This window comes from Leptosomus discolor, chromosome 1 (assembly GCF_034619465.1).
Source record: "Leptosomus discolor isolate bLepDis1 chromosome 1, bLepDis1.hap2, whole genome shotgun sequence".
NCBI lineage: Eukaryota > Metazoa > Chordata > Aves > Leptosomiformes > Leptosomidae > Leptosomus > Leptosomus discolor.
In genome coordinates this window covers 161,997,904-162,021,719 of record NC_141391.1, presented here as the reverse complement: position 1 = coordinate 162,021,719, position 23,816 = coordinate 161,997,904, and the positions used below count along the sequence as shown (strand labels likewise).

The following is a 23,816-nucleotide window of genomic DNA, read 5'->3' as shown; positions in this document are numbered from 1 at the left end:
CTGAACAAAATGGTAGGGAAGAGATTCAATCCTTCTTCATTCCCATAATGGGAACATGGAAAACATGCTTGTAAGGGTCACGTTCCTGCTATATTTCTGGCTCATGCTGTCCCTGGACATCCAGGGAGATCAGGAGAGGTGACAGAGGCTGTGTAGAAAGCAAAGTATTTCAAGATTAAAAACTGTACTCAGCCTGTGGGTGAAGTGGGGAGGTCTCTTCTGTAGTCTGACATGATTCACTTCCTGTTCCTGCTCTGACGCTGTGCTTTCTGGGCTTCTTTTCTCAGCACGACTGAACCATGGAGCTTCGAGTGGGGAACAAATACCGGCTGGGCAGAAAGATTGGCAGCGGTTCGTTTGGAGACATTTACCTAGGTGAGTGTGAGTCTGTCCTTCTCCCCACAGGGTTGTTTTTCTGAATTGCGTCATCGTTTTGGGGTGGTTGTTCTTGCCTGTTGATATTTGTGGCCACCGTGTAAGGTTGAAGGTGATGGAGAGAAAAAGAACTTCAAGGAGTACTGCTAGTTGCTGCCAGTCTTCTAAGGGCAAAGAAAGTGGGATGAACTCGGCTTTGCCTCGCGGATACTGGAGACACAGTGGAGTTTGATCAGACTGATGTAGATTTGGACTATTCGGGGCGTATTTGTCATACACTCTACTCCAGCTCTCTCTTCCTTTTTTTGAGCTTGGGTGTGTGTGGGTATAAACTCTGTAAAAAAAAAAAAAAAAAGTGGGTGGTGGAAAGGGATGAGAGCTCTGTTCCTGAAGGGTAAAAGTGATAAAGTTTTGGGAAGATTGGTAGTGGAAGAGGTGGTCCAGCACATGTGAGAGAGGTGTGAGACCAGGAGGTGTGAAACAGGTCAGAGAGGCTGCCCTGGTTAAATGATCCTGGGGCCCAGATCTGTTAGATCTGTCATGAGACTTAGAGTTAATGTCTGGAATGACCTGAGCTGGGAGCCCATGAGATGCTGGGTTTCCTGTTACCACTGCAGGTCACCTGGGGAGAAGTTCTTCCAAGCCAGCACACTGATGTGTAGATATGTTCCTGATGCTTGTGTCTGCTGATGTTTTTATTGGCTCAAACTGTGTGGGGTCGGAGTGCCGAGACTACCCAGTAGCCTCCATGAGAGCTAGCATGGCTTTACCTGTCATCTAGTTCTCACCAGTACCTGTTTATCTGTAGTCCTGCAGGCCAGCAGAATGATTGCCCTCTCTCTTCTTGGTGTTTGCACCCTTTGGGTACTAACAGGTGGTTGTCATGTGCTCGTTGACTGTTAATTTGCTCAGTTGGATTGTACTTTGCTTCCCAGTACATTTACCACACCTCATTCCTGCTGCTCCTTCCATTTTTCCCAGTTTGTCCGTCTGCTGACCAGCTTGGAGCCTACATAGCGTTTGAGGTGTGGCATTTCCAGTGCCTGGCAGTGAAGGGCTACCCTTGAGTGATCTGTAATGTGACGCCTCTGCATAGACTGCTTTGGGTCTCCTTGGCTTCCCCCATCGCCAGCGCTGTATTGGATTGCAGAATTGGCCTTAGCGCGCTGTCAGCTGTATCGTAGGTGATGTCTTCCAGGTTCTGCAACATCTTCCCATCCCTCCCTGAGTTCCTTTCCTTGAATATCTCTAGTTCAGTTTACTTTTCCCCATGTCTATAAATCACTTTCTGTTTTCTACCTCTGGCTTTTCTCTCCAGTTCCCTCTTGCTTTCTTATTCTCTCTTGATTGGTGCTGGCAGCCTCTCTTGATTAAGTATCCTGTGGGAATCATCAGTAACAGGCTTTGTTGCTACCTGTATCCAGAGCATGAATGAAGATGATAAATAATGGATCTGGGATCCCAATTCCACCATGTGCTGCCTTTACTGCAGCCTACTCCTGTATGCCACTCCTCTGTGGCCCTCCAGCCAGTCAGTGTCTTGGGTGACAGTGCTTTTAATTCCCAGGTGCCTAGGGATTGAGGGGTGATAGCCCAGACACTGCATTTTCCACCTATGCTAGGGCATGAAGCCTTCCTGACCCTCTCTAGGACAGTATAAATTGTCAGGATCTTGCAAAACATCTGGGGTACATGTGGAGAAAGAAGGGAGGAACTGAATGGAAAGGCCTGATACTGCATTCCTCTGCACCACGTAACAGGTTGTCCACCTGTGCAAAAGGAGCATGGAAAACAGGCTTTGGGGAAGGTGTTGTGCCTGCCTTGCCCGTAACCAAACAACATGAGAGGCAGAGGAAGCCCTAGTGTGGTGAGCACAGTGGGATGCCTCCAACTGCCGAGTTCAACCAGGTTACTTGAATGCAGTATCAAAGTCCTTGTGATGTTCATTGAGGTGCAGGCCAGCGTGTTTTGAAGCAGCGATAGTGAGACTTGTTGGAGCCTGGGTGACTCCCCAGCCTGGAGGGATCAGGCATGTAGTCTGTGATGGCGCGTCTGGAGGACGCTTGTGCTCGTGCTGTCCTCTCGTGGTCTGCTCTGCAGACAGAGGGACTATTCACAAGGACTTTCCTCCTGCACCAGATTCACATCACAGTTCTCTCTCGATAATGGTGTGGAGATGGAGCAGACGATGAGCATGGGCTGTACAGTTTATCCCCAGCTTCTCTCTTCCAGGATGTTAGTACTTTTCACCCACTCTGTAAACAGTGGGTCCTGCATGCTGTGCTCTTCGGGATTTGTTTTTGGGTTTTCCTGTTGGAAGGAAACTTGAATTTCTACATGGGTAGACACAAAGGGTGGACTCCTGTTAATCCTTGGCTGAGGCTTAAAGCACAATGCCTTGCTTCTGTGCCCTGCCTCAAGGGATAGATGTGCTAGGGGGGATATTCTCCCCATGTTAGTTTGGGAGGGTGGGAGGTTGAGGTCAGGCTGCCCATGGGCCTTGGTTAGCCCATTTGCCTCTCAAAACTCTCACTCAAAAGAGCAAAACCGAGTTTGCAGAGGAATTGGCGAGACCTTCAGGCCGTCAGAAGAGACGTGCTTTGTCAGAGGTGTCGGCCAAGAGGCAGGGCAGGGTTGCTGGATGCAGTAGGAATCGTTTGGGCCGGGATGCACTGGAGCGGATGTTGGCGGAGGAGAGGAGCTGGGGATGGTAGGGCAGACAAAGCATGCTGGGACCTGCGCTGGCTGGGGACAGTTCCTGGTGGCAGGCTCCTCCCTTGCTGGGAGGGGAGTGCCTTCCCTTTGTTTCCTGGCCTGTTAACTCTCTCTCGCCCTATCTGACTTCTTCCATCTGTTCCCAGCCCTCCATTCTTCCCGTGCCAAGCTGGCGAGAGGGGAGTGGGCAGTGGGGAGAGCGGGGGGGCTGTGCCTGTTGGCTTGCCCGATGCGCAGGGAGGGCAGTGTTTATTGTATCAGACATGCAGCAAGGCTTTCACTCCGAAAAGATCCTGTTTAGCCGGTGACATCCTCTGTCCCCGGGGCCCCGTTTCAAACAGCTTGTGATGAATGAGTTGAATTTGTGCAGCCCCCACAGCGGAGCGAGACTGGGGGTGGATGTTAGGAATTATCCCCAATCCTACATACGTCTCTCGAGTGGCTGAAGCTAGGCAGGCTCTGCTGCGTTTGTCTGAAATGTGGTGCTTTCCAGTCTGGAGAGGGAGCGGAGAACTGTTGCTTTTGTACTTGTATCTTTAAAAAAGATGGTGGTTAAAGCATGGAACAAAGGATCAGAGAGACTCCTGCCCTTGAATTCCTTCCTCACTTGTGGTGATCTCATTCTGGGTAGATCTCTAGGCAAAAAATGGTAGAGGGATCAACCTGAAGACATAGGAGGGTTTCAGGAGGGAGCAAGCGTAAAGTGTTCAGTCAGTGACCCCCTCAGCAAAGAATAGGTCCAATTGGTCCTACTTCTCCTGTTCCAGGCCATGGGGTTGTTTCTGCTTTTTCCTAACACCTGTGTTTGGGCTATGGAGAGTGTAGGGCTGAATGTTGATCATTGGAATGGCGTATTTATATTTTGCAGAATCTTAAGTTTTCTTGACGGTTGCCCCTCCTTTCCCTTTTCCTGCTTTACATACTCACAGGTAACACTCCCCACCTGCAGACAGCCTAGTAGATGGATGCATCATCATCTTCTTAAACACACAGGGTAATGTGGAGATGGGAACTCGTTCATCTTTCTGCTGTTCAACTTTGGGCAGTAGGGTTCATTCGAAATGCTAAATGCTAGTGCTGCTGAAAGTCAGCAAGACTTATCATTGCGTGTGTGTCAGCAGATGGACTAAGAGAGGGAAAAATTCCCCCAGGGAGCGGACAAGGGAGCTGCTATAGAGCATTTGGAGGAAAGTCATCACAAAGGCGGGGGAAAGAGAGAAGGGAAGGAAGCGCTTTTATCTATTTCGATGTCCTGGGTGTTTCCATGCTGAATGCTGGCCAGTGATTGAACAGTAATTTAAAAGTTAGATAATAGTCCAGTGCCACATTTTTATTGGATCTGAACCCCTTTTCGAGCTCTTTTCCTCCCTCCTTGCACTCCTGGTGCTTGTAAGAAGGGTCCTGTGGTGGAGTGAAGGGAATGTACAGACTTGCTTTGCTGGCCAGCAGTTTTTAAGTGGAAAATGTCAGCATCTTTCCAAAAGTAACCATTGGACAAATGGCTCTCTAGCTCTCAGGATGGCTTTGTGCCTTTCCCTTCTCCTGGCTCTTGAGTAAAAACCCTTATTAAATTCATCCCATTGCTTCTCCTTCCCCTCCCTCAGAGCACCCTAAAGAATTCCTCTCCCTCCTTAGTGTTTACAGCCTTCAAATATTTGCAGACTGTTGTCATGTCCCATTCTTCCTCCCCACCCTTCTTAGTTGTATCTCTTTGTCTAGGTTACATATTTAGCTCTTTTAATCTTTCTTAGTAAATCAATCCCTCTAGGCCCTGATCATTTTTGTTCCTCTTTTACAAATTCCTAGCCGCTTGTCTGTCTCGACCTGGCATTGCAGTATCTAGATGATGTCTTTTTGCTAGCAGGCAGCTCTTGGCTAACTTTGTGTACATGCCGGAACTCTCCAACAGGAGATGGATCTCTTTAGGATCCAGGGGGAGAAAGTATCTGCTTGTGTGAACATCTCCTTTTTCTCTTTGGTCCTTGGCTCTGGAGGCGGTGTGTGAAAGAGGATGGCTGGAGATCTGTCTGCACCTGTCCTTGTGGACTCTGAATGTCTTCCCGTAGGGATCAGGAGGCACGAATTAACCAGACCTACCAGAACGAGCTATGGGTATCTACAAAACATCGCCTTTGACTCCAGCTCATGTTTGACATGCATATTCTGGAGCAGTTTATTTTATTACAGTGTTCATGATCTGCTTGTGATCAGAGCTGCTCTCTGATTTGTGTTTGAGTGCAGCTTTTAATAGTTCCGGGTACGAGGAAGGGCTTGTCTGTGTGTGTGAGGCAGGCATGGGAGAGGGGGAGAGTCTTGAGCGTCATTCCCGTGACCTGTGTACAGATCTTAATTCTTTCCATTTTAGGATGATGTGAAACATCTGGAATCCTCTCAGCTAGTACGAGAGAATGACCAGCCTGTTCCTCCTTTGACAGTGTACTTTGGGATCAGAGTGCTCGCTCTCATGGCTGGCAGCTCAGTTCTTTTCAGAAAGAAGCGTGTGGGGTGGTGGTTTTGTATCATTGCAAACTATCTAGCCGTACCTTCAACAAAAGCATCTGAGTAGCTTAATTCAGTACCTGATTCAGTTTGTTTCTTCACGCTTCTAATTTAGGATATAGCAAATGTTTCTATGTTGGCAAAAGATACAGGTATTATTAAAGCCCTTGGGAGAGGGAGAAGCTGGAGATTTGGGAATTGTCTGTATTGAGCAGGTCAGGGCTGTGGAGAAACCAGAGGTAGCTGGGAATGTTAACAATGTCTCCTCCTGAACTAATTGGCTCTGTTGAAATGACGTACCCGAGGTAACCAGTAATTTTGCTTGGGAAGAGGTACTCCATATCACTGCCTGGGGGGCCTGGTTTGCATTCACGCTCTAGGTATATGGTCAGGGACAGCTAAAACTTCCACTTGGGTTAGCAGATTGACCTCCCAAAGTCTGGCACTTTTTGAGATAACAAGGCAGTTAACAGGTTGTAGGACTGTTCTAGCCTGGCTGCAGGATCAGAGCTGGTTTCCTATTCATGTGCCTTCCTCTGGGCTTGCCTTTGCAAAATGGCAGCGCTGGAAACTCTGTATGAAGTTGCTGAATCTCATTTCTGTTACAGAGAATAAATTTCAGGGCAAATCTTAAGGTTTTGACATCTGTATGGGCCTTGTTAAAAGTGTGCAGTGGAAGCTTGCTCAGTCTTCTTTTGACCTTTGTTTCTATGCAGGAGCCAATATTGCGACTGGTGAAGAGGTGGCCATCAAACTGGAATGTGTCAAAACCAAGCATCCCCAGCTCCACATTGAAAGCAAGTTCTACAAGATGATGCAGGGAGGAGGTGAGACGGGGAGGAAAGGATGGGGCTGGGGGAGTGGTTGAAGAAAGAAATTATTCTGGAGGGACTTAGAAAGGAAATGATTTGATGTTACATATGATCATCTCAGCAGGGGATGCAGCAGTTTTCCTCTGTTCCATGAGCTTAATCTTTCTCTTTCCCCAGTGGGTATCCCCTCCATTAAGTGGTGTGGAGCAGAGGGGGACTATAATGTGATGGTGATGGAGCTCTTGGGGCCCAGCCTGGAAGATCTCTTCAACTTCTGTTCCCGCAAATTTAGTCTCAAGACAGTTCTGCTCCTGGCAGACCAGATGGTGAGTTTCCTCTGAAGCATTTGTGCCTACTCTCCTTTTCCGTGCCTTTTTTTTTTTGTTGTTGGTTTTTTGGTTTGGTTTTTTTTTTCTTTCCCCTCCCATCCGCTGTGCTCAAGAACTGCTATATCCCAGGCTTTTTTCATTTAGCAGCAAGTGGCTGCCATGTTTCTATTTCTTGATGAAACTGGAGGCCTGGAACCTAGGCATTGCTGGGTTTCCTTGATCTCCATCCCTCCTTCCTTCCCCTGCTGCTCACCCTGTATTAGCATTGCATGCATAGATGCTTTTGCCTATGTAACGAACGGCTGGCATCGCTGCCTATGTTGACTCAACCGCCCATGCCTTGGGTTTAAGACCCGTAGCTCTTCTGGACCCTCTTCCAGCCTGGCTAAGTTTGAAAGTTGCCTGGTGTCAATACTGAAGCTCAAAGTTTTAGTCCGTAAGAGCTTGCTTCCCATCCTTCCTTGTGGTGCTAATGGTGACCTCTCCAGATGGAAGACTGGGCTGATGTGCAGGGTTGAATTCCATCTCCATTCTTCCTCTCTAGATCCTTGTGCTTCCAGAGGGTGTCTTTTTCCTTGGCTGTCATCTCTGCTGTTCTCTGCAAAATGTCCCTTTCCCTGCTCTGACAGGCCACTGTCCTGGGCAGGGTGCTTATTTTGACAGATGCAGTTAACATAAGTTACCTTGTTGTTTGTGTCTCTATTTATTTACACACACCCCCTCCCCACCTGCCCTTCCAGATCAGCCGTATTGAGTACATTCATTCCAAGAACTTCATCCACCGGGATGTGAAGCCAGACAACTTCCTTATGGGCCTTGGCAAAAAAGGCAACCTAGTATACATCATTGATTTTGGTTTGGCCAAGAAGTACCGAGACGCCCGGACCCACCAGCACATCCCTTACCGGGAAAACAAGAATCTGACTGGCACAGCCCGTTATGCCTCTATCAACACCCACCTGGGAATTGGTGAGCCTGCTGTTGCCGATTATTGGGGCTTTCCAGGGGAGGTAGTGTGTCCCCAGGAGGGAATTGGGTTCTGTGCCTGGCTCTACTGCTGACCTGTGTTGAGATGATGGGTAAATAGCTTAACTGTTACACCTGTGTTTCCTCTCCTGCCTTTTGTGGCGCTCTGAGCTCCTGAATTGTCTACTGGTATGTGTTTGTGTGCTGCTTAGTGCAGTGGGGCCCTATTTCAGCAGCAAGGCTGTGACCTCCCTGACTTTACTGCTACTAACTCTGCCTTGCACAATTTTTGCGGGCTGATTAGATGTGTAAAGGAGACGTTTGTAGGCGCCGAGCCTTTAGGGATATGTGCAGTTGAAACCTCTCTTGTTGACTCCTGAATGCCTTAATCGGTGATTATTCTGTAGCGGTTGGAGCTGGAGGATACAGCCCCACTGCAATACGATGATACTTCTGTTACCCACCACTGAGGACAGGGACAGCCGTGTGCTGGAAATGGAGGGGAGGAAAAAGAAGCTGAAATGAGGGGAGGCTTCCTACTGCCTGGACATCCAGGTTTTGTGATTGAGGATTGGTTGTCATGGGCCTTCAAAATATGTGTGTGTCTGTGAACCATGCTGCCCCATTCACCACTGAGAGAGAGTGAGGCAGCTTTAGGGAGGTAGGGCTCTGCTATGGCTAGTACTGTGGGGATGAAACTGGGCTGGGAAAGAGTGCTGAGGCTTCAGCCAGGTCTTAACATGGGTGGTGGCCGTCATCCCAGGCTTTGTAAAAACCTTGTTCAGGTTAGTACCCGCTGTGCTTAAACCTCCTGAAGTCACCCAAAGCTTGTCCTGAGAATGAGCCCCTGATGCACAGCACCTGGCTGCTGTGAGGAACAGAGGTGGAAACCTCTTATGGTTTTCTCTTCTGTCCCCTGACCAGATACTTCTCTCCAGTGTGTGACCTTTTTCCCATGCTTGGGCTAAACTTTGTCCACGGTGTGACAGTTTCTTAGTTACCATAGGGTCCGTTCTGAGCAGGCTGACTTGGTTCTGCTGCTGTTTGGCAAAGCCAAAGAGCAGAAACACTGAAGCTGCCTTGCCTGCGGACCCAGGAGAGTAGCTCCTGTGCTCGCAGCTCAGTTTGTATCTCTGGGAGACCTTATTCTGAAATGTTTAAGCTGGGAATTTGAAAATCAGAGCGACGAACTCAAACCTTTTAAACTAGCAGCTTCCACAGGATTTCATGTCCTTATTCTTCCTAGGGAAAGCTTCCCATTCTCCCCTCTTGCAGATGGTTTCTCAGAAATCTGAAGTCAAGACTTGACCTGCAGAAAATAAAGCAGTTTCACACTGTCTTTGTTGCTTAATACTGTATAATGGTAGACTGAAAATTATTTATATCGAAATGGGGAGTGTTGTGTGTTGAGAGTGTGCTGTGATCTCCTGACCTCTTCCATGTAGTAAAAATAGTTCTCGTAGAGCTTTCCGAGTTGGTCTTCTGTATTTTGGCTTGACCTGCTTATATATAACTGACTCTCCATTGAATTCTCAGTCAGGATTTCCACCGCCATGGTAACTGCCACAAGGAGACATGCACAAAATAATTCTCACTACTATGTCTGTCTGTTCTTTTGTGTGTGCCTGCTCTGTCTGAACTGATCACGAGAGGCTAAATGTCTGGTTGTGGATTTTTTTTTTTTTTTTTTTTGAGGGAGTTTATTATTTATCCTACCCCAACTTAGGCCTTTACTACTGGTGCTTGGCTTGTGCCTGAGGATGAACAAACAACGTCTGAACAGTAATCCAAGGGCAAATCGCATATGCCGTCGGTCTGAGCGCAGCAGTTGCTCTCTTCGTGCCCTTTGCTTTGGGGAGAGTCTGGGTGTGAGTTACTCTGCGCAACAGGTCTCGGGCGTATTATCTCCACGTTGCAGATAGTTCCCCTGAATGGCATAAAGGTTACATGACTTGTCAGGAGGAAAGGGGCTGGGGGTGTCAGGGCTGCAACTGGAGTTCCTGTTTCTCAAGACCTTGCCACAGGGCGTATGACAGACGCATTTGTGAGTTAGCAGCATTGCCATGGGAACCATCACTCTGAATTTTTTGACTTTTCAGAGACTGAATTCTCTGTCTTAACGTTACATTAATGCGGTTTAAGGAGAGGGAAAGAACCAGGTGCTGGGGTATTCATGTGACGGGAATAGCAAATGAATAAATGCCTTTATTTGAATGTGCAAGCTAAGGGTTGGGCATTCCGATGTCTGGAGGAAACACATTCTTTTCCCAGTGACCCGGTGAAAAAGTAGGAGGCGAGATCGAGCTCGGGGAGGGTTTCCACAGCTGGAGACTTGCTGTTGGGGGAGTCATTGGACTGTGCAGGCTTTGGTTCACGCATTCCAGTCAATTTTCACATGCTCTGGGGATGAGAGTCCCTTGCAGCTTGTAAAGTCTGAAATAAATGCCCAGGGGTGCCCAGGAGACAGTCTTGGAAGAAGTCTGGTGGGCTCTGTCTGGATAACAGGAGGCTGGTGGTGGGGGACAGTTCCTTCTCAAACGCGTGTCCTAGATGGCATCAGTGTAGCCTGTGCAGAGCCTAAAGTTCTGCTCATCCTGCCCTCTGTCACCCGTTCCAGATTTTTGTGTGTTTTTAAAGCCTGTTGCCATGCAGCGGGGAGAGAAAAGGGAAGTGTAGTCCCAGCATGTGCCAAATCAGATGTGAGTGTGTAGTCAGGAAGACATTGCTTGGTTAAGACTGCTTGCAGCTGGGCTGGCCCTAGTGAAGACTGCTGATTTCTAGGGAGTCCTGCATGGGAACAGCATTGTTTTGGATAGGATTGGGATGAGGGGAAGCACTGTCCTTGGGGACCAGAGGCCCTTTACACTGCAAAGAAACAAGCTTTGTCACGAACCTTACATCTAAGCCAACCAGTCCTCGGTCTCCTGTCTTTGCCCAGGCACGTCTTCCCCAGGTAACTCACCCTTGTGCTACTCATTCCTGACTCGGCTCCTTCTGAGGACCCTGCTTTGGGAAGGGAGTGAGGGTGTAGGCTGGCTGGGAGCCTCCCTGGGAGTGGGAGGGAACTGGCACCAGATTGCTTGCAAGAGTGAGTTGGGTTTGAGAGGTCACGCTGGGTTGCGTGGGAAGGCAACCTTGTGTTTTATGTTGGAAGGGGTTTTGTGAGGGAGGAAAGGGTGAGTGTCGTACAAAAGTAGCAGTCTCCCATCTATTGTAGGAGAGTTGAGAGGCTGAAATAAAATGCAGAGAGGAAGTGTGATGTAGTGTCACAGGTCATGACTGTAATCCTCCTTCTGGAATGATTTGCTCTGGGCATGCAGTCATGTCACTTGTTTCTCTTTCTCTTCTCAAATCGTAAATTGAGATCTTTTGCCTGCGTCCCAGGCATGCTGTGAGGCTTAGTCAATAATCGTGAAGCTTCTAAAAGTGGGAAGCAGTGATGTTAAATAATGTTTCTTTGGTTTGTAGAGGTGAACCTTTTTCTACCTCATTAATTACTCCATTTTTGCTCTCTAATGTTATGTAGTATTCTGTGGCTGTTGGTATATGAGGCCAGGTAAAAAATAATAATAATAAAAATTTGGCGATGGCTTTGGGATGTATAATAGTAACTGAAGATGAAACAAAGAAACGGGATATAAGAACTCTTCATCATCATCCAAGGTTTAATTCAGGATCTTGTAGTTCGGGTTACAGATGAAAGACAACTACAGGGTTTTGAGGTAGCTTGAAACTGTGACCCATCATGTTGGTGCTTCAGGCTCCTCATGGATTTGAATCTCTCACTGAAACTGTTTAAGTGGACTACAATGACTGCATGTTCCTGAGAAACGATAATTCCAGGGATGTGACACAATTGGACATTTATCATTGGCATTTTAATAATTGAGTATCCTGCTTACAGTTATTTTTCTTTGATCATATTGCTGTGTTAAGGCATAGTTAAGGTGTGTTTGCATGCATGCAGTGGATACTAGTGAGCTGCCCAGTGTGGTTTTGTAAGCCCTCTCCTTGCCTCCAGTAGGGACATGTAGCATCCCTCACTGACTTCTGTCTCCCTAACCTCAATTCTTAATTCTGGCCTTCCCCAAATCACTAGGCCTGTGCCTAGACATGTGTTTTTAGGAGGTCTCCTGTTGTTCTGGATGGGGTTGGTGGCTATGCTCAAAGCTGCTGTGCTCCACACAAATGGAGACGTGTGGTCCAGCCTCCCTTAAGCAGTGTGGAGTTTAAGCAAGATTTTGGAGGCAAGATTCTGATTTATTTCTAAGAGGCTGATTTGTCTTTTCAGTAGGTGTCTCTGGTTCCTGCCCTGCCTTTCCCTGTTCCTCTTGAGGGGCACCCCCATACTCCAGACAGGGAACCGACAGTTACAGGCTTTAAAGCTAGTGCATGGATGACTCAAGGCAAACTGCAGGATTGAGGTTACCTTCGTCACCTGTGCTTTCAGGGCCTGGATGTGAGTCCTGACTCCCATTTCCACAGGCCTCCTGTCTCAGGATGTAGGTCATTATCAAATATTGTTTAGTTTTATTTGGTATGCATGGTGTGTAATCGCAGCCTTCTGAGAGTACACGTATCCCAGCCTTAGGCTAAATGCATAACTGTGGATTTCTTTTCCCTTCTCCCTTCATAGCATCTAAGCACCTCCCAGCCAGTCATGTAGTTATCTTTGGCAGCAGCCTGATGAGATTAGGAAGTATTAGCCCCTTTAAAGTGGGCAACTCGAGGCAGTAAGTTAGTGAGGTCAAAAAATGCTGTTACTTCTGCATGCTCCAAGTAAGACAGTTTGGGGATCTGCGGGACTAGTTTCTCCTCTACCTCTGTCTTGGAACATGGAATTTTCATGGCATTTCATGTGCTTTGAACCAAAGGCGCTCTCGTTTATGGATTAATGACGCCCTCCTTTTCTTCTGAAACCACAGTGGGTTCCCCCCCCCCCCCCCCAATATTTTTAATTTGCCAAGCCTCCTAGTCCTCAAAACACTAAGAGGTTATGAGGGGTGTGCAGGAGAAGAAAGGCCCGTGGTGACCCACAGCTTTGCATTGGTACATTTGGACATCTAGATCTGTGACCTGCTACAGCTACTCCTTTATCAGGGTTCAGTTCAGCTAGCAGAGTAAAGGGTAACTGTAATAATCTACTGGCCTTTGGATGGGGCAGGTGGTAGCATGTAACTGATACTGAGAATTAACCCAGAGACCAATACATAATCTGCGGTATCTTCTAGGATATGGCACTGAATCCAGCAAAACGTGCTGTGGTAGTAAATGAATCTAAAAGATTAATCTTTTTAGTCTTTCCTCTAGCCCTGTGCTCTCCCTCAAGCCATATTTTGCCTCTGTGTTATCTATGTAAGTTGTTGTTCTCCTCAAGATGTAATGTGCTTTCTTTGTAGTGCTTATTTTATTTTATTTGGGAGGGGAACAGGGGCAAGAGCTTTGTGGCAAAATTTATAGATGAATTTGTAAGCATGAGCTGGAAGGAGTCTTGCAAGTTAACCAGTCAGTGTTTTCAGTTGCTGATATTCTGCATCAACTCCATCTTGAGCTAAGTTGGCAAGTTCAAATGGCTTGGCCATTCCAGAGAACAAGTTCCATTTGGAATGTTTTTCTTGGGGGAAACAATTTTTTTGTTTTGTTTTGTAAATAAGCATCTAAAAGTGGGCCCTTACAATGGTATATTAAGGGCAACCCTTGCTCTGTGTAGAGTTGATAGTGATGCCAGTTACGCAGTCGTTCCCTGTTTGGAGTGGGATCTTTTGTTCAAAGTATACCTCTCTTCTCCACAGCTTGAAAAATGCCACCAATCTGGAAAGATATTTGCACAGTATTACAAGTTAGGCTTCTCTAAACTATTGACAAAGTCATTTACCACAAGAAGGGGTCACTAGTTCCTTGTTTCTTCCCTGTGTAAAGAGTATCAGAGGGTTAATTAAAAGATGTGTTTCAAACTGTTGGGCTTACCTCTGTTAGCTTTGTCTTTTTGTGACTACCTCTGCCATGACTAATCCCCAGGGTGAAGTATCATTCTGGGTGGAGAAGTGTAGGTGCCTTTCCTTGGGACTGGGAAGAGCAAAGTAGGCAGTGTCACTGCAGCAGTTCTTGAGCTGTTGAATTCTTGTGTGAATTAAGGCTTGTCCAAGTGAGGAGGTAGTCAGAGTAATTATTCGTTTATGAAGTGGGTTGGGCTGTTTGGGGAGAAGAGCGCTTTAACTCTTGCAGTATGAACATCCCCGTAGGACTTTGTACTGCAATGTCTTCTACAAGTTTGTCTATCCATAGAAACCTACCAAAGAAGAGAGAGGCGTTGTTTATTTTGTTCTATGTTTCCCTCCAAAGCTGTGATTGCTAAAGCAGTTTTGGTTGCTGCTCACTCCTTGCCCCTTTGTAACTTCTTCCCACAGAGCAAAGTCGCCGTGATGACCTGGAGAGCCTGGGCTACGTGCTCATGTATTTCAACCTGGGCTCGCTGCCCTGGCAGGGCCTCAAGGCTGCCACCAAGCGCCAAAAGTACGAGAGGATCAGTGAGAAAAAGATGTCAACGCCCATTGAGGTGCTCTGTAAAGGGTACCCTTGTAAGTGCTTTCATCTTGATGACTGTCTTGTCTGGTGCATGGTTTTCTCACTGGCTGAAACCTCATGGAGTTTTGAGTCCTGAAGGGCAATGTCCAGTACCCCCAGCATGTGCTGCTGATGCCAGCCATGAGAAGGATAAGGCGCCAGTGGTGGGAAGCAGATGTTTTTTGTGGAGAGTCAAGCCTTGCGTTAGTAAGGACGTGGGGGTGCTGAGAGGGATCTTTAGGACCTCAGAAACAGTCTGGAAGAGGGGTGGGCATCAAGGTAAGAAGATGTGCTGGTGATCCTGAGTTATTCTGGATAATGAGGATGAGGGCCGACTGTGATGAATCCCAGAAATAACCAGACAATGAAGTGGCAAACGCAGTTCTTTGTAGGTAAACGTGGAGTAACATATATGAGGGGAGAGTAGAAGACTTGGTCGTCATGTCACATGCAGAATAGTAAGCTCTGAGCTGACCAGTTCCACTCACCAATGAGCTGTTGCAGTTAGATGATCCTTTGAAAGCATCAACTATGCGCTTAGTGGCTACTGAGGAAAGTGGCTCGGGTATTAGGAATTACTAGGAAAGAAAAGAAGCACAAACAGTGCGCATAAACCCATGGCTCGCTCGCACTTTGCGTGCACTGTGCAGCTCTGGTCCATCCCACTGTTTGAGAAAGGATGTGGTAGAACTGGAAAAAGGTCCAGGAAAGGCCAAAAGTGTAATCAGCAGTGAGATGATTTTACACAAGCAACGAGTTTGCTGGAACCTGGAAAAGAGGTGATTAGAGAGATGGTAAAAGTCTATGCTCTCGCTGTGCCTCCAGAAGTTTGGATGGGAGCTGATTATTTGGTGGCCCTGGTTCTTGTATTGGAAGAGAAACAAAGCTAGTTCCTGCTAGCATAGAAACAAAACGATGTGGTTCTTCACCCAGCGAGTAGTAGACCTGCATAACTCCTTCCCAGAAGATGATGTGGGTACTTAAAACTTACAGGAGTTCAAGGAAAGATTGGAAGACTATGTGGAGAAGAGATCCACTGAGGGTTACTAAATAATTAGAAACCACATCCAGATCAGAAAGTTCCCTGAGCTGAAAGTAGATGGAAGCTGGGCTGATGTCAATGGAAGTGTCAGATGTGCTTCCCCCAGTCTTTCTTCTCTGTAGCTGTCCACTTCTGGCCACTGCCTAAGACAGGCTGCTGAACTAGGAGGACCTCTGGTCTGAGCTGAGCTTCCCAAAGCTCACGTCCTCCTATTCTTTAAGCCTGCATTCTTAATCTCCTTAAGCAGGCTGTGTGACTTGCTATGTCTTGCTTGGAGAAGCAGCTTGAAAGAGATGCATGAGCATTTCCTCTGTTAAAAAAGGGGATGGACTCTTCTCGGTGGCCAAAGCACTGCAACCAGCCGGCTCCGCTTTCGTTACACAGCTCTGTTTGTGCCATCCTGGTCCAGCGCACCACTGCTGAAAGGGCTCTGCAGTGGGACTGTTGGGGGTTGGATGGTGTTCAACAACCAACTGTTCTTTGCTCCCTCCAGCTGAGTTCTCGACGTACCTCAACTTCTGCCGCTCACTGAGGTTTGATGATAAGCCTGACTACTCATACCTGCGGCAGCTCTTCCGCAACCTCTTCCACCGCCAAGGCTTCTCCTACGACTACGTCTTTGACTGGAACATGCTTAAATTTGTGAGTGTGTGTGGCAAAAGGGCTGGAGGGACAGGGGTTGATTTTTGTGTCATGGAGGTGGGGGAGGAAAATTGGAAACTACCTGCCATTTGTACTTAACCCTGGTGAGCAACTTGAGAAAGGGGACCAGAGGAAGAGAGGCAGAGTTGTTTGGTGGTGCTAACTGGGCGGTACAGCTACTGTTGTATTAGTGAGTGTGTCTGGTGGAGCATGTGTGTCAATAGATCTGTCGCTATGGTTAGGTAGAGATAATTTTTCAGGAGAGAACCTATACTTGGAGGTGGGACGCAGACGTGGATTGCAATAATGGCTGTAGTACCATATGCTTTCTTACCTGTTTCTTCATGGAAGAGAAAGAGGCCCTCTCTGAGTGGGGTGGGGGAAGAACATGTTTTGGGGATGGAGCTCTGCTTTCTTGGTGTGATGGGACACCATGTGTTTTCTGTTTGGGGCTGCTGTGGTCTCTGCTGCCTGACAGCCGTGTGCGGCGTGGATGTTTCTCTCCTCCTCAGGGAGCAGCCCGGAACCCTGAGGATATGGATCGGGAGCGGCGAGAGCATGAGCGAGAAGAGAGGATGGGACAACTCCGGGGGTCAGCCACGCGAGCGCTGCCCCCTGGCCCGCCTGCTGGAGCCACTGCCAACCGTCTTCGTAATGTCACTGAGCCCATGGCCTCCACCCCTACCTCCCGAATCCAACAGTCCGGTGAGTGGGGTGGGGGAGCTGGAGGAGGATGCCACCCCTGTTGTTGGCTGGAAACCGAAACTATTGACTGATATTCTTGTCTCGTGTTTCTCTGTCCCAATAGGAAACACGTCCCCCAGAGCAATCTCAAGAGTGGACAGGGAGCGGAAGGTCAGCATGAGGTTACACCGAGGAGCTCCTGCCAACGTCTCCTCGTCTGACCTCACAGGGCGGCAAGAGGTGTCACGGATTTCAGCATCACAGGTGAGTCCCTGCTGTGATGTTCGTGGCCTTGGCCTGGATGTCCCAGAAGGGCTACGGGCCCCACAGTGGTTTTTCCCTGATCTGCTGGAGCTGACATGAGCCCGAAGCTTCTAGTGTGGTGAGGGGAGTGGTACCACGTTAACGCCTTCGCTCTTCAGTTATGTATTTTCTGGAGGCCATGCTCAGTACTGTCATCTTAGCTCTGCTTTGCTTGGAGTAAGCCTTCATCTGGTTGTCTTCCAGACCGCAGTGGTTTAGAGACATGGAACAGTAAACTCTTGGGAGGGAGGATGTTGTGAGAGAAACGTGCAGCCTTTCTCTTTTGGTGTGCTTTGTACCTTTTTCTTCCTCCCCATCCCTTAACCTGTTCTTCCTTTTTTCTCTTGTAGACAAGTGTGCCATTTGATCACCTTGGGAAGTGAGGAGCAATTGCCACTGGACCAGTGTTTGCTTAGGTGAGCTTGTCCTCATGCTTGGGATCCCCCAAGGAGGGAATTGCTGGCATAAGGGATTAGGTTAAGGCTTTGGTGTTGCTGTGGGGGATTGGTACATTTCCTTTTCCTTCACCTTACTTTGAGATGTTTTTCAGCTTCAGAGGGAAGAGTAAGGTTGGCTGCCAAAACCCTTGAGGGGATGGATTATCTTGGGTGTGAAGGTAGCTTCTGTTTCTCCAGGAGGGCAGGGCGGGTGGAGAAGGTGCTGGGCTGGGGAGCCATTTTGTTAGTTCCTGATGAATGCTTTTTTGGCGATAGCATTGGGAGGAGGGTGCTGAGCACGTAATCAAGTGTGCGAGACTTTGCACAGTTAGCGAGTGCCTCTTGTAGAGGAAACGACAGTAGCCGGACAAGGTAACTCCGAGGGGTGGCAGGAGCATAGAAGAAAGGGCTGACTTCATTTGCTACACTCCAGTTGGCACTGGAAGTGCTGGGAAGAGCTTTTTCTCCTAACGTCTCTTCCCTTTTTCTCTCTCTTTAATTTTCTTTCTAGTGTCTTCACTGTATTTTTCTTTTAAAAAACAAAAAACCCAAAAAAAAACCCCAAACAAAAAACTAAAAAAGACAAAAAAAAAAAGCAAAAAAAAAAACCCCGACAATTTCTTTTTGCCAACGACGAGGAGTCGAGCTGTGCCCCTGCGCTGGCGTGAGCCGTTTCTGAGAAGGCCGCCTGCATCCCCCAGCGCGAGCGCCTCTGAGAAGCTGACGACGTGGGAGCCATGCGGGAACACCTCCGCTGCCCCCCCAGCCCCACCCTGGCCCTACCGCTGCCCCCATGGGCTGCCCCCAGTTCCCTCTCCTGACTCTCTGCTCCTGGTTTTAGTTTCTTTTTTGTTTTTCTTCTTCTTGGATACCTTATCTTTATTTTCTTTTTTCAGTTATTATTTTCAAATCGTATGGTTTCTAGCCATATAAATTTTAACTTTACTCTTTTTTTTTTTTTTTTTTCTGAGGGCAGGGAATGGTGGGGTGTGGGGGGGTTTTATGTTGTTGTTGGGGTTTTTTTTTGTTTTGTTTTGTTTTTGTTTTTTTTTTCAGGAGCCTTGTGGTCCAGGAGTGAATCAGATTCCAGCCACGCTTGATGGTAGCAGTCTGATTTTTATTATTATAACAGAATTTATTTTCTCAAGCATTAAATGAATTTTAAGCTGTGAGGGGAATTGTGGCAACAGCCTAATCATTGACTCGGGCTTCCTTTCCTTGGGTGGCTTCTCTGCGTTTTTTTTTCTTTTTCGGCTGTCGGGAGAAGTGCCATACTCCCCTGATCCGAGCAGCCCTCACGTGCTGAGGGATCTCTATGGAGAGGCACCTGGTCCCATGGAGGATGGGAAGGCTGGAGCTGAAATACAGGGAGAAACACACTTCCCATCCCTGCAGCGGGGTCTTTTTTTCGTCTGGCTGTGCGTGTTTTTCTATTTTATTTTTTTTTTAATTAAAACTTGTTTTAATTCCTGCGGAGAGAGTGTGGGACTTGAGGAGAAGAGAGGGGCGCACAGAAACTGGAGTTTGGTGTTCTTTCGGAGCGATAGCTCTTGCGCTCTCCTTCCCTCATGCAACCCCAAGTGAGATCCACCGTACATGCACAATCCCTTCCTGCCCTCTCCCACCCGTCTCCCCTCCCTTCCCCCCCACTTTAGTTGTTTTTAAATATAATTTAGGAATACTCAAGCTGCTTTGTGGCACTTGGGGCTTTGAAACACAATGATCACCACTGCGACCTATGGCCTGTAGCAGACACACTGTCACTGTAGTGTGGAGCCGATGGGTTGTTGGCAGGGCGGGGAGGGTGGGGTTAGTCTTTGTTTTGTTTGTTTTTATCCTTTCTATTTAACACTTTATTTTTCCTCCCTATTTTTTTCCTAATTTATTTACCCCTCTTACTGTCTCTCTCTTTTTTTTAATTAAAGAGCAAAACTTTTTATTACTTTGTAATTTAAAAAAACAAAAAAAAACCTGAAGAACTTTGGGGGGGATTTTGTACTTTTTTCCTGTGTAAATATTGGACTTTTTTGAGCTTTATCGTGGTTGTTAATTTGAAGTAATAAAGTAGAAAATGATAAAGTGATGCCAGCATCTGTCATTTCTTCCTTCCCTGGCATCCTTGCTGGGAGTCACATCTTACATGCAGGAAGTGCTGTCTTGCAGCTGAACCTGTTCCTGAGTTCCAGGAACAAGTTTGATCAGAATTACTGGAAAAAAGGCACAGGGCTGGAGCACCTAAAAATAAATCTGAGCTGATCTCTGCAGTTGCAGTCTTGGAACAGTGAGAGCTATGTGAAATCTGACTCAGGATCTCTCAGTTCCTGGATTTGAGCCTCTGGTGTCCCATGTGTCTGGCCTTCAGAAGGGGAGGGATGGGACCTTTCCACACCGTTGACTTCGGGTGTGCACCGCGTTCGACGGAGATGGATCCTGGGTTTTGTGTTTTCTTGCTTTCTTCCATCCTTGAACTTAAATCACAGAAGAAGGGGAAGGAGAGGGGTCAGAGCAGCAGCCCTGGGCCCCTGACAACAGTGCTGTGCCTGATGCAAACATGCTGAACTCCCTGTAAAGTGGCACTTGCTGCTTTGGTGTCTGCGGTAGTGTGGTTTGTTTGGGTTTCTCCTTTGGTTGCCTGACCTGTCTGGCAGTAAATGACTGAATTTTAATACTGATTTATTTCTAAATTGCTGGTCCTTTAGTTATGCTTCCCTGCATTAGCTGGATGTGAAGTCTGTTTCTTGCAGGCTGTGTGAACTCTTGAAATTAATTTTTCAGAAACACCTGCTGGGAATAAATGATGGATCTTGGTAACCTCGCAAAATTCCTTCCAAGCCTGTTCTCTGCCCACTGAGCAGGAAGAGCTGATTCTTCATTTGCCTTCGGCGTGGGGCTTCCAGCTCCTCGGATGAGAGAAGAAGAGTAGAAGGGAAGGGAAGAGGATAGTTCAGGGGTATGGGGGTTATCCTATTGACTCATCACGTGTTGGTCCTGCCTCCATTTTGAGTATGTTTTTGAGGAATCCAAATGAAACTGGACTTTTTTCCCTTCTAAATCTTGTTTTCTGTGAGAAAGAGGGACGTTGCCTATGTGGAAGACAACACCCACCTCCCCGTGGTGCCTTTGCTCCCCTGAGTGCGTGGCCTCGCTGCAGTGCAGGCAGCAGAGCCTTGGTCCGGCTGGGTTCAGGAGAGGTTGCTGGGTTTTGGATGGGAGCTCTGTTTTGGGACAGGAGGGAAAGAGCCGCCATTTTGGGGGATAGGGGGTAGCAGCTCCCTGAGCGTGCCTGTGTTTCAAAAGATGGCAAGTGCCCCTCCAAAGAAGCAGGGGGGAAGTCTCATCAAGCACGTCTCAGGCCCGGTATCACCTCCTGGTGCTAGCATAGGCCTCTGTGTAAGCAGTTTGCTTGTGCATTGAAGGTTTTGAGGGCTGGGTTTTGGTTTTTGTTTTGGGGTTGGGGTTTTTGGGGGGTTTTTTTGAGTGTTTTTCTTTTTTTAGATTTAAAATCCCTTGTTCTGGCGCTGGAAGCCCCCGGTGTCCGCCTCGGGGAAGCACAGCGCGGGTCGGGGCAGCAGCTCGTCGCCCTCAGCGCTGGGTGCCCAGGTCGCCCTTCACGGCGGTGCCGCCCCTTTAAGTACCGGGCGGTTACGTCACCCTCTTTTCCCGCCGCCCCGCCCGCTCGGCGCGGGGAGTGGGCGGGGCGTGCCGTGCCGCGCCGTGCGCAGGCGCGGAGGGCCGGGGTGGGCCCGGCGTCGCCATGGGCTCCTGAGGCCCCCAGCGCCCCCGCGCCGGTGCCGGCGCCCGCCCGCCCGCGGGGCAGCGGGGCAGGGCCCGACCCGACCCCTCCTCACCCCAACGGGCTGGGCCGAGCCCAGCTGAGCCCCGCCCGCCGGGAGGTAAGACGTGGCGGGGGCAGGGTGCCCGCGGAGCCGGGGTGTGGGGGCGGCTGTGGGCGGGCCTGAGGGGCCGCGCTGGCTGCGGGGGGGGGGGGGGGGGGGAGGGGGCGCGGGGGTGCTCGGTGAGGCCCCCGCCAACTCACCTTACCCCACCAACTCACCTTACCCCGCCCCGCATCGCGGCCTCCGCTCCACCCCACCCCACCCTACCCCACCCCACCCTACCCTACCCTACCCTAATCTCTCCTCCTCCCGTTCCCCGGCGTGCCCACCCCCTCCGCCGGTGCGGCCCCCCCCGCCCCCCCCCCCCCCCCAGCTCTCCTTCCCATTCCCCGGTGCAGCCCGAGCACGTTCTCCGATGTGCCGCCCCCCTGCCCCTCTGTGCGGCCCCCGCCCTTCCACCTCCACCCACGCGGCCTGCACATTCCCCCCCGTGTGGCTTGCATGCACACCCACACGCAGACGCACGCAACCCCCCCCCCCCCCGCAAGCTCCTAGTGCAGCCCTCACAGTCGCCCACCCCCCCCCAATATCCCTGCTGCAGCCCATCCAGTCTCCCCATGCACACGCACACGTGTTGCCCCAGCACACACCCTCACACACCCCCCCGGTGCTGTCACGCTTCTCGGTGGCGTTGGGTGGTTGTCACCGTTTACAAGGGTGGTGTTTGCCCCCAGGCGGGCTTGGGGGCACAGCAGACTCCAGCAGGTGGTGGGCACCAGGTTTGTGTTTGTTGTGCCTCCCTCCCCTGGTTCAGGCTGGACAGACCGACAGGCGCAGTGTGGTGTGCTGATGTATGCTCCTGCATCGCAGGTGAGTTGCGATGGGTCTTGTTTGGATGCTCACAATGGCTTGAAATTTCGGTTGCTTCGTGAGGGCTAATTCAGTCTTGGCAACTGCAACGTGTAGTGGAAGGAGGGCTTTGGAAGAACAGCGTGCGTGACTGTGTTCTCGTGAATTGTGATCCGGGAAAGGGACTGGAGTGGTTTCAGGGACAGCTCTGTGAAAGCTGCCTGGAACACTGTAAAGCTGTCAAGAGTGGGAGGAGGAGGAGGAGGAGGAGGAGTGGGAAATCTAGAGGAAATACTGAAGATGGTTCCTCCTTACAGAAAGTTTGAAACTGTTCTTGCCACATAAGGAGCTTGAACGGGAGTAATTATTGAAGACATAGACAGGCTTCCCCAGAGGGAAAACTGTTTACCTCTGTTGAAGAGAAAACCAAAAAAAGGCATTGATCAATAATAGAGCAGATGCTAGCAGGATGAATAGAAGTGTCTGTTTCCTATCCTGCAAGAAAAAGACAACAATCGATGAAAATGTAATAAAGCATACATCCAGCTAACAAAGACTTGGCTTTTTTAACACAATAGTTAACTGTTCCATTGAACTTGTGTTGCTGGAAGTTACCCTTGAGTCTCAGAGCTTAGCAGCCTCCCTAAAAGGGATCAGATATTTCTCTAGAAATGTTCATGTTATTTGGGTTTCTAATACTAAAGGTTTGTATTTGTGTGGTACTTTTGGAAAAAAAAAAAACAACTGAAAAACTCTCACACTTTTAGGATGTTGGCTAAGTATTAAACAATAGGGCTTTAGGGAGAGCTTTTCTTATGGTGAAGGTATTCCACAAAGTCCTACTTCAGGCTTTTTATCACCATTGTCCCCAGGAAAATGGTCTTCGAATCTGCTCTGGTCTAATGGAGCAGTTTTTAAGTCTAATACCATGGTTGTTACGGTTGTGCTGTAAACCTTAAGTGGCATGTATGGAGCAGGTGGCTACCTCTGCCTCTGGAGCAGAAGTGGTTTGGTCTTGCTGTAAAATGATCAGGAAAGCATTGCTACTGAAGTTAATGTTTCTAACCGGTTCGGTGGTGTGGGAAGATGTTTTCCTTTGTATTCTGCTCAGGTCTCTACAATCAGTTCAGTGTGCTGAAGGGGTTGTGTTTTGGAAATGTAAAGCAAGGGGAAGAATGCTTCATAATCACTGGGGCGTCTTCTGTACTTTTATTTGTCCATCTGCTTGGGACACGTGGCAGTTAGAAGGGGAAGGTTCTTAGCTGTGCACGAGATGATGAGAAAATAAAGTTCAGTGTGACTAGCTGGTTTGGCATACCGAAAGCATTCTGAGCTGGCTGGTTTCTAACAATTTGATAAAATCCAGCTAGAAATCCACCTTGTTCTCTGTCAGCTTGTTTGCCTGTTTGCTGGTAGCAGGCTGGGAGATGAGCTTTTGCGGTTTGCAGTTGTGGGATTAGGGCTCTTTTCTTCTCGTGGATAAAGGAAGGGTGTGTTGTTGTGGGTTTTTTTCCCCAACTCATAATTAAAATAACTTTTAAAACGCTTTCCCCCCGCCCGTCAAAAAATGTCGGTCCTTTTCTCTAGCCAGTTCTACTGCTGAGTTAACTAAAACATCTAATGATCATGTTTTGGCTTAAGACAACAACCTTTTAATTTCCATGTGATGGAACTTACCCCTCATCCCTCCTCTCCTCCTGTTTTGGGTCTGTGTTTAATTGGCTTATGTTTGCAGCGATGGAGATGAGCCCTTGCTGCCTCTT

The 23,816-nt window shown here is 48.6% G+C and overlaps 1 protein-coding gene across 1 annotated transcript; it reads left to right on the top strand.

Annotated features, from left to right (window-relative positions):
• Positions 1–299: 299 nt before the first annotated feature.
• CSNK1E (casein kinase 1 epsilon) lies at positions 300–17,314 on the top strand. The gene is made up of 9 exons (XM_009951724.2): positions 300–375; positions 6,306–6,416; positions 6,579–6,727; positions 7,471–7,699; positions 14,104–14,274; positions 15,796–15,944; positions 16,457–16,649; positions 16,753–16,892; positions 17,282–17,314. The coding sequence occupies exons 1-9, from the start codon at positions 300–302 to the stop codon at positions 17,312–17,314; spliced, it is 1,251 nt and encodes a 416-aa protein (XP_009950026.1).
• The last annotated feature ends 6,502 nt before the right edge of the window (positions 17,315–23,816 follow it).

Coding starts and splice junctions, on each gene's coding strand:
- CSNK1E (XM_009951724.2), top strand. CDS start 300: ATGGAGCTTCGAGTGGGGAACAAATACCGGCTGGGCAGAAAGATTGGC. Junction 376..6,305: donor GTTTGGAGACATTTACCTAG/GTGAGTGTGAGT, acceptor GTTTCTATGCAG/GAGCCAATATTGCGACTGGT. Junction 15,945..16,456: donor ACTGGAACATGCTTAAATTT/GTGAGTGTGTGT, acceptor TCTCCTCCTCAG/GGAGCAGCCCGGAACCCTGA.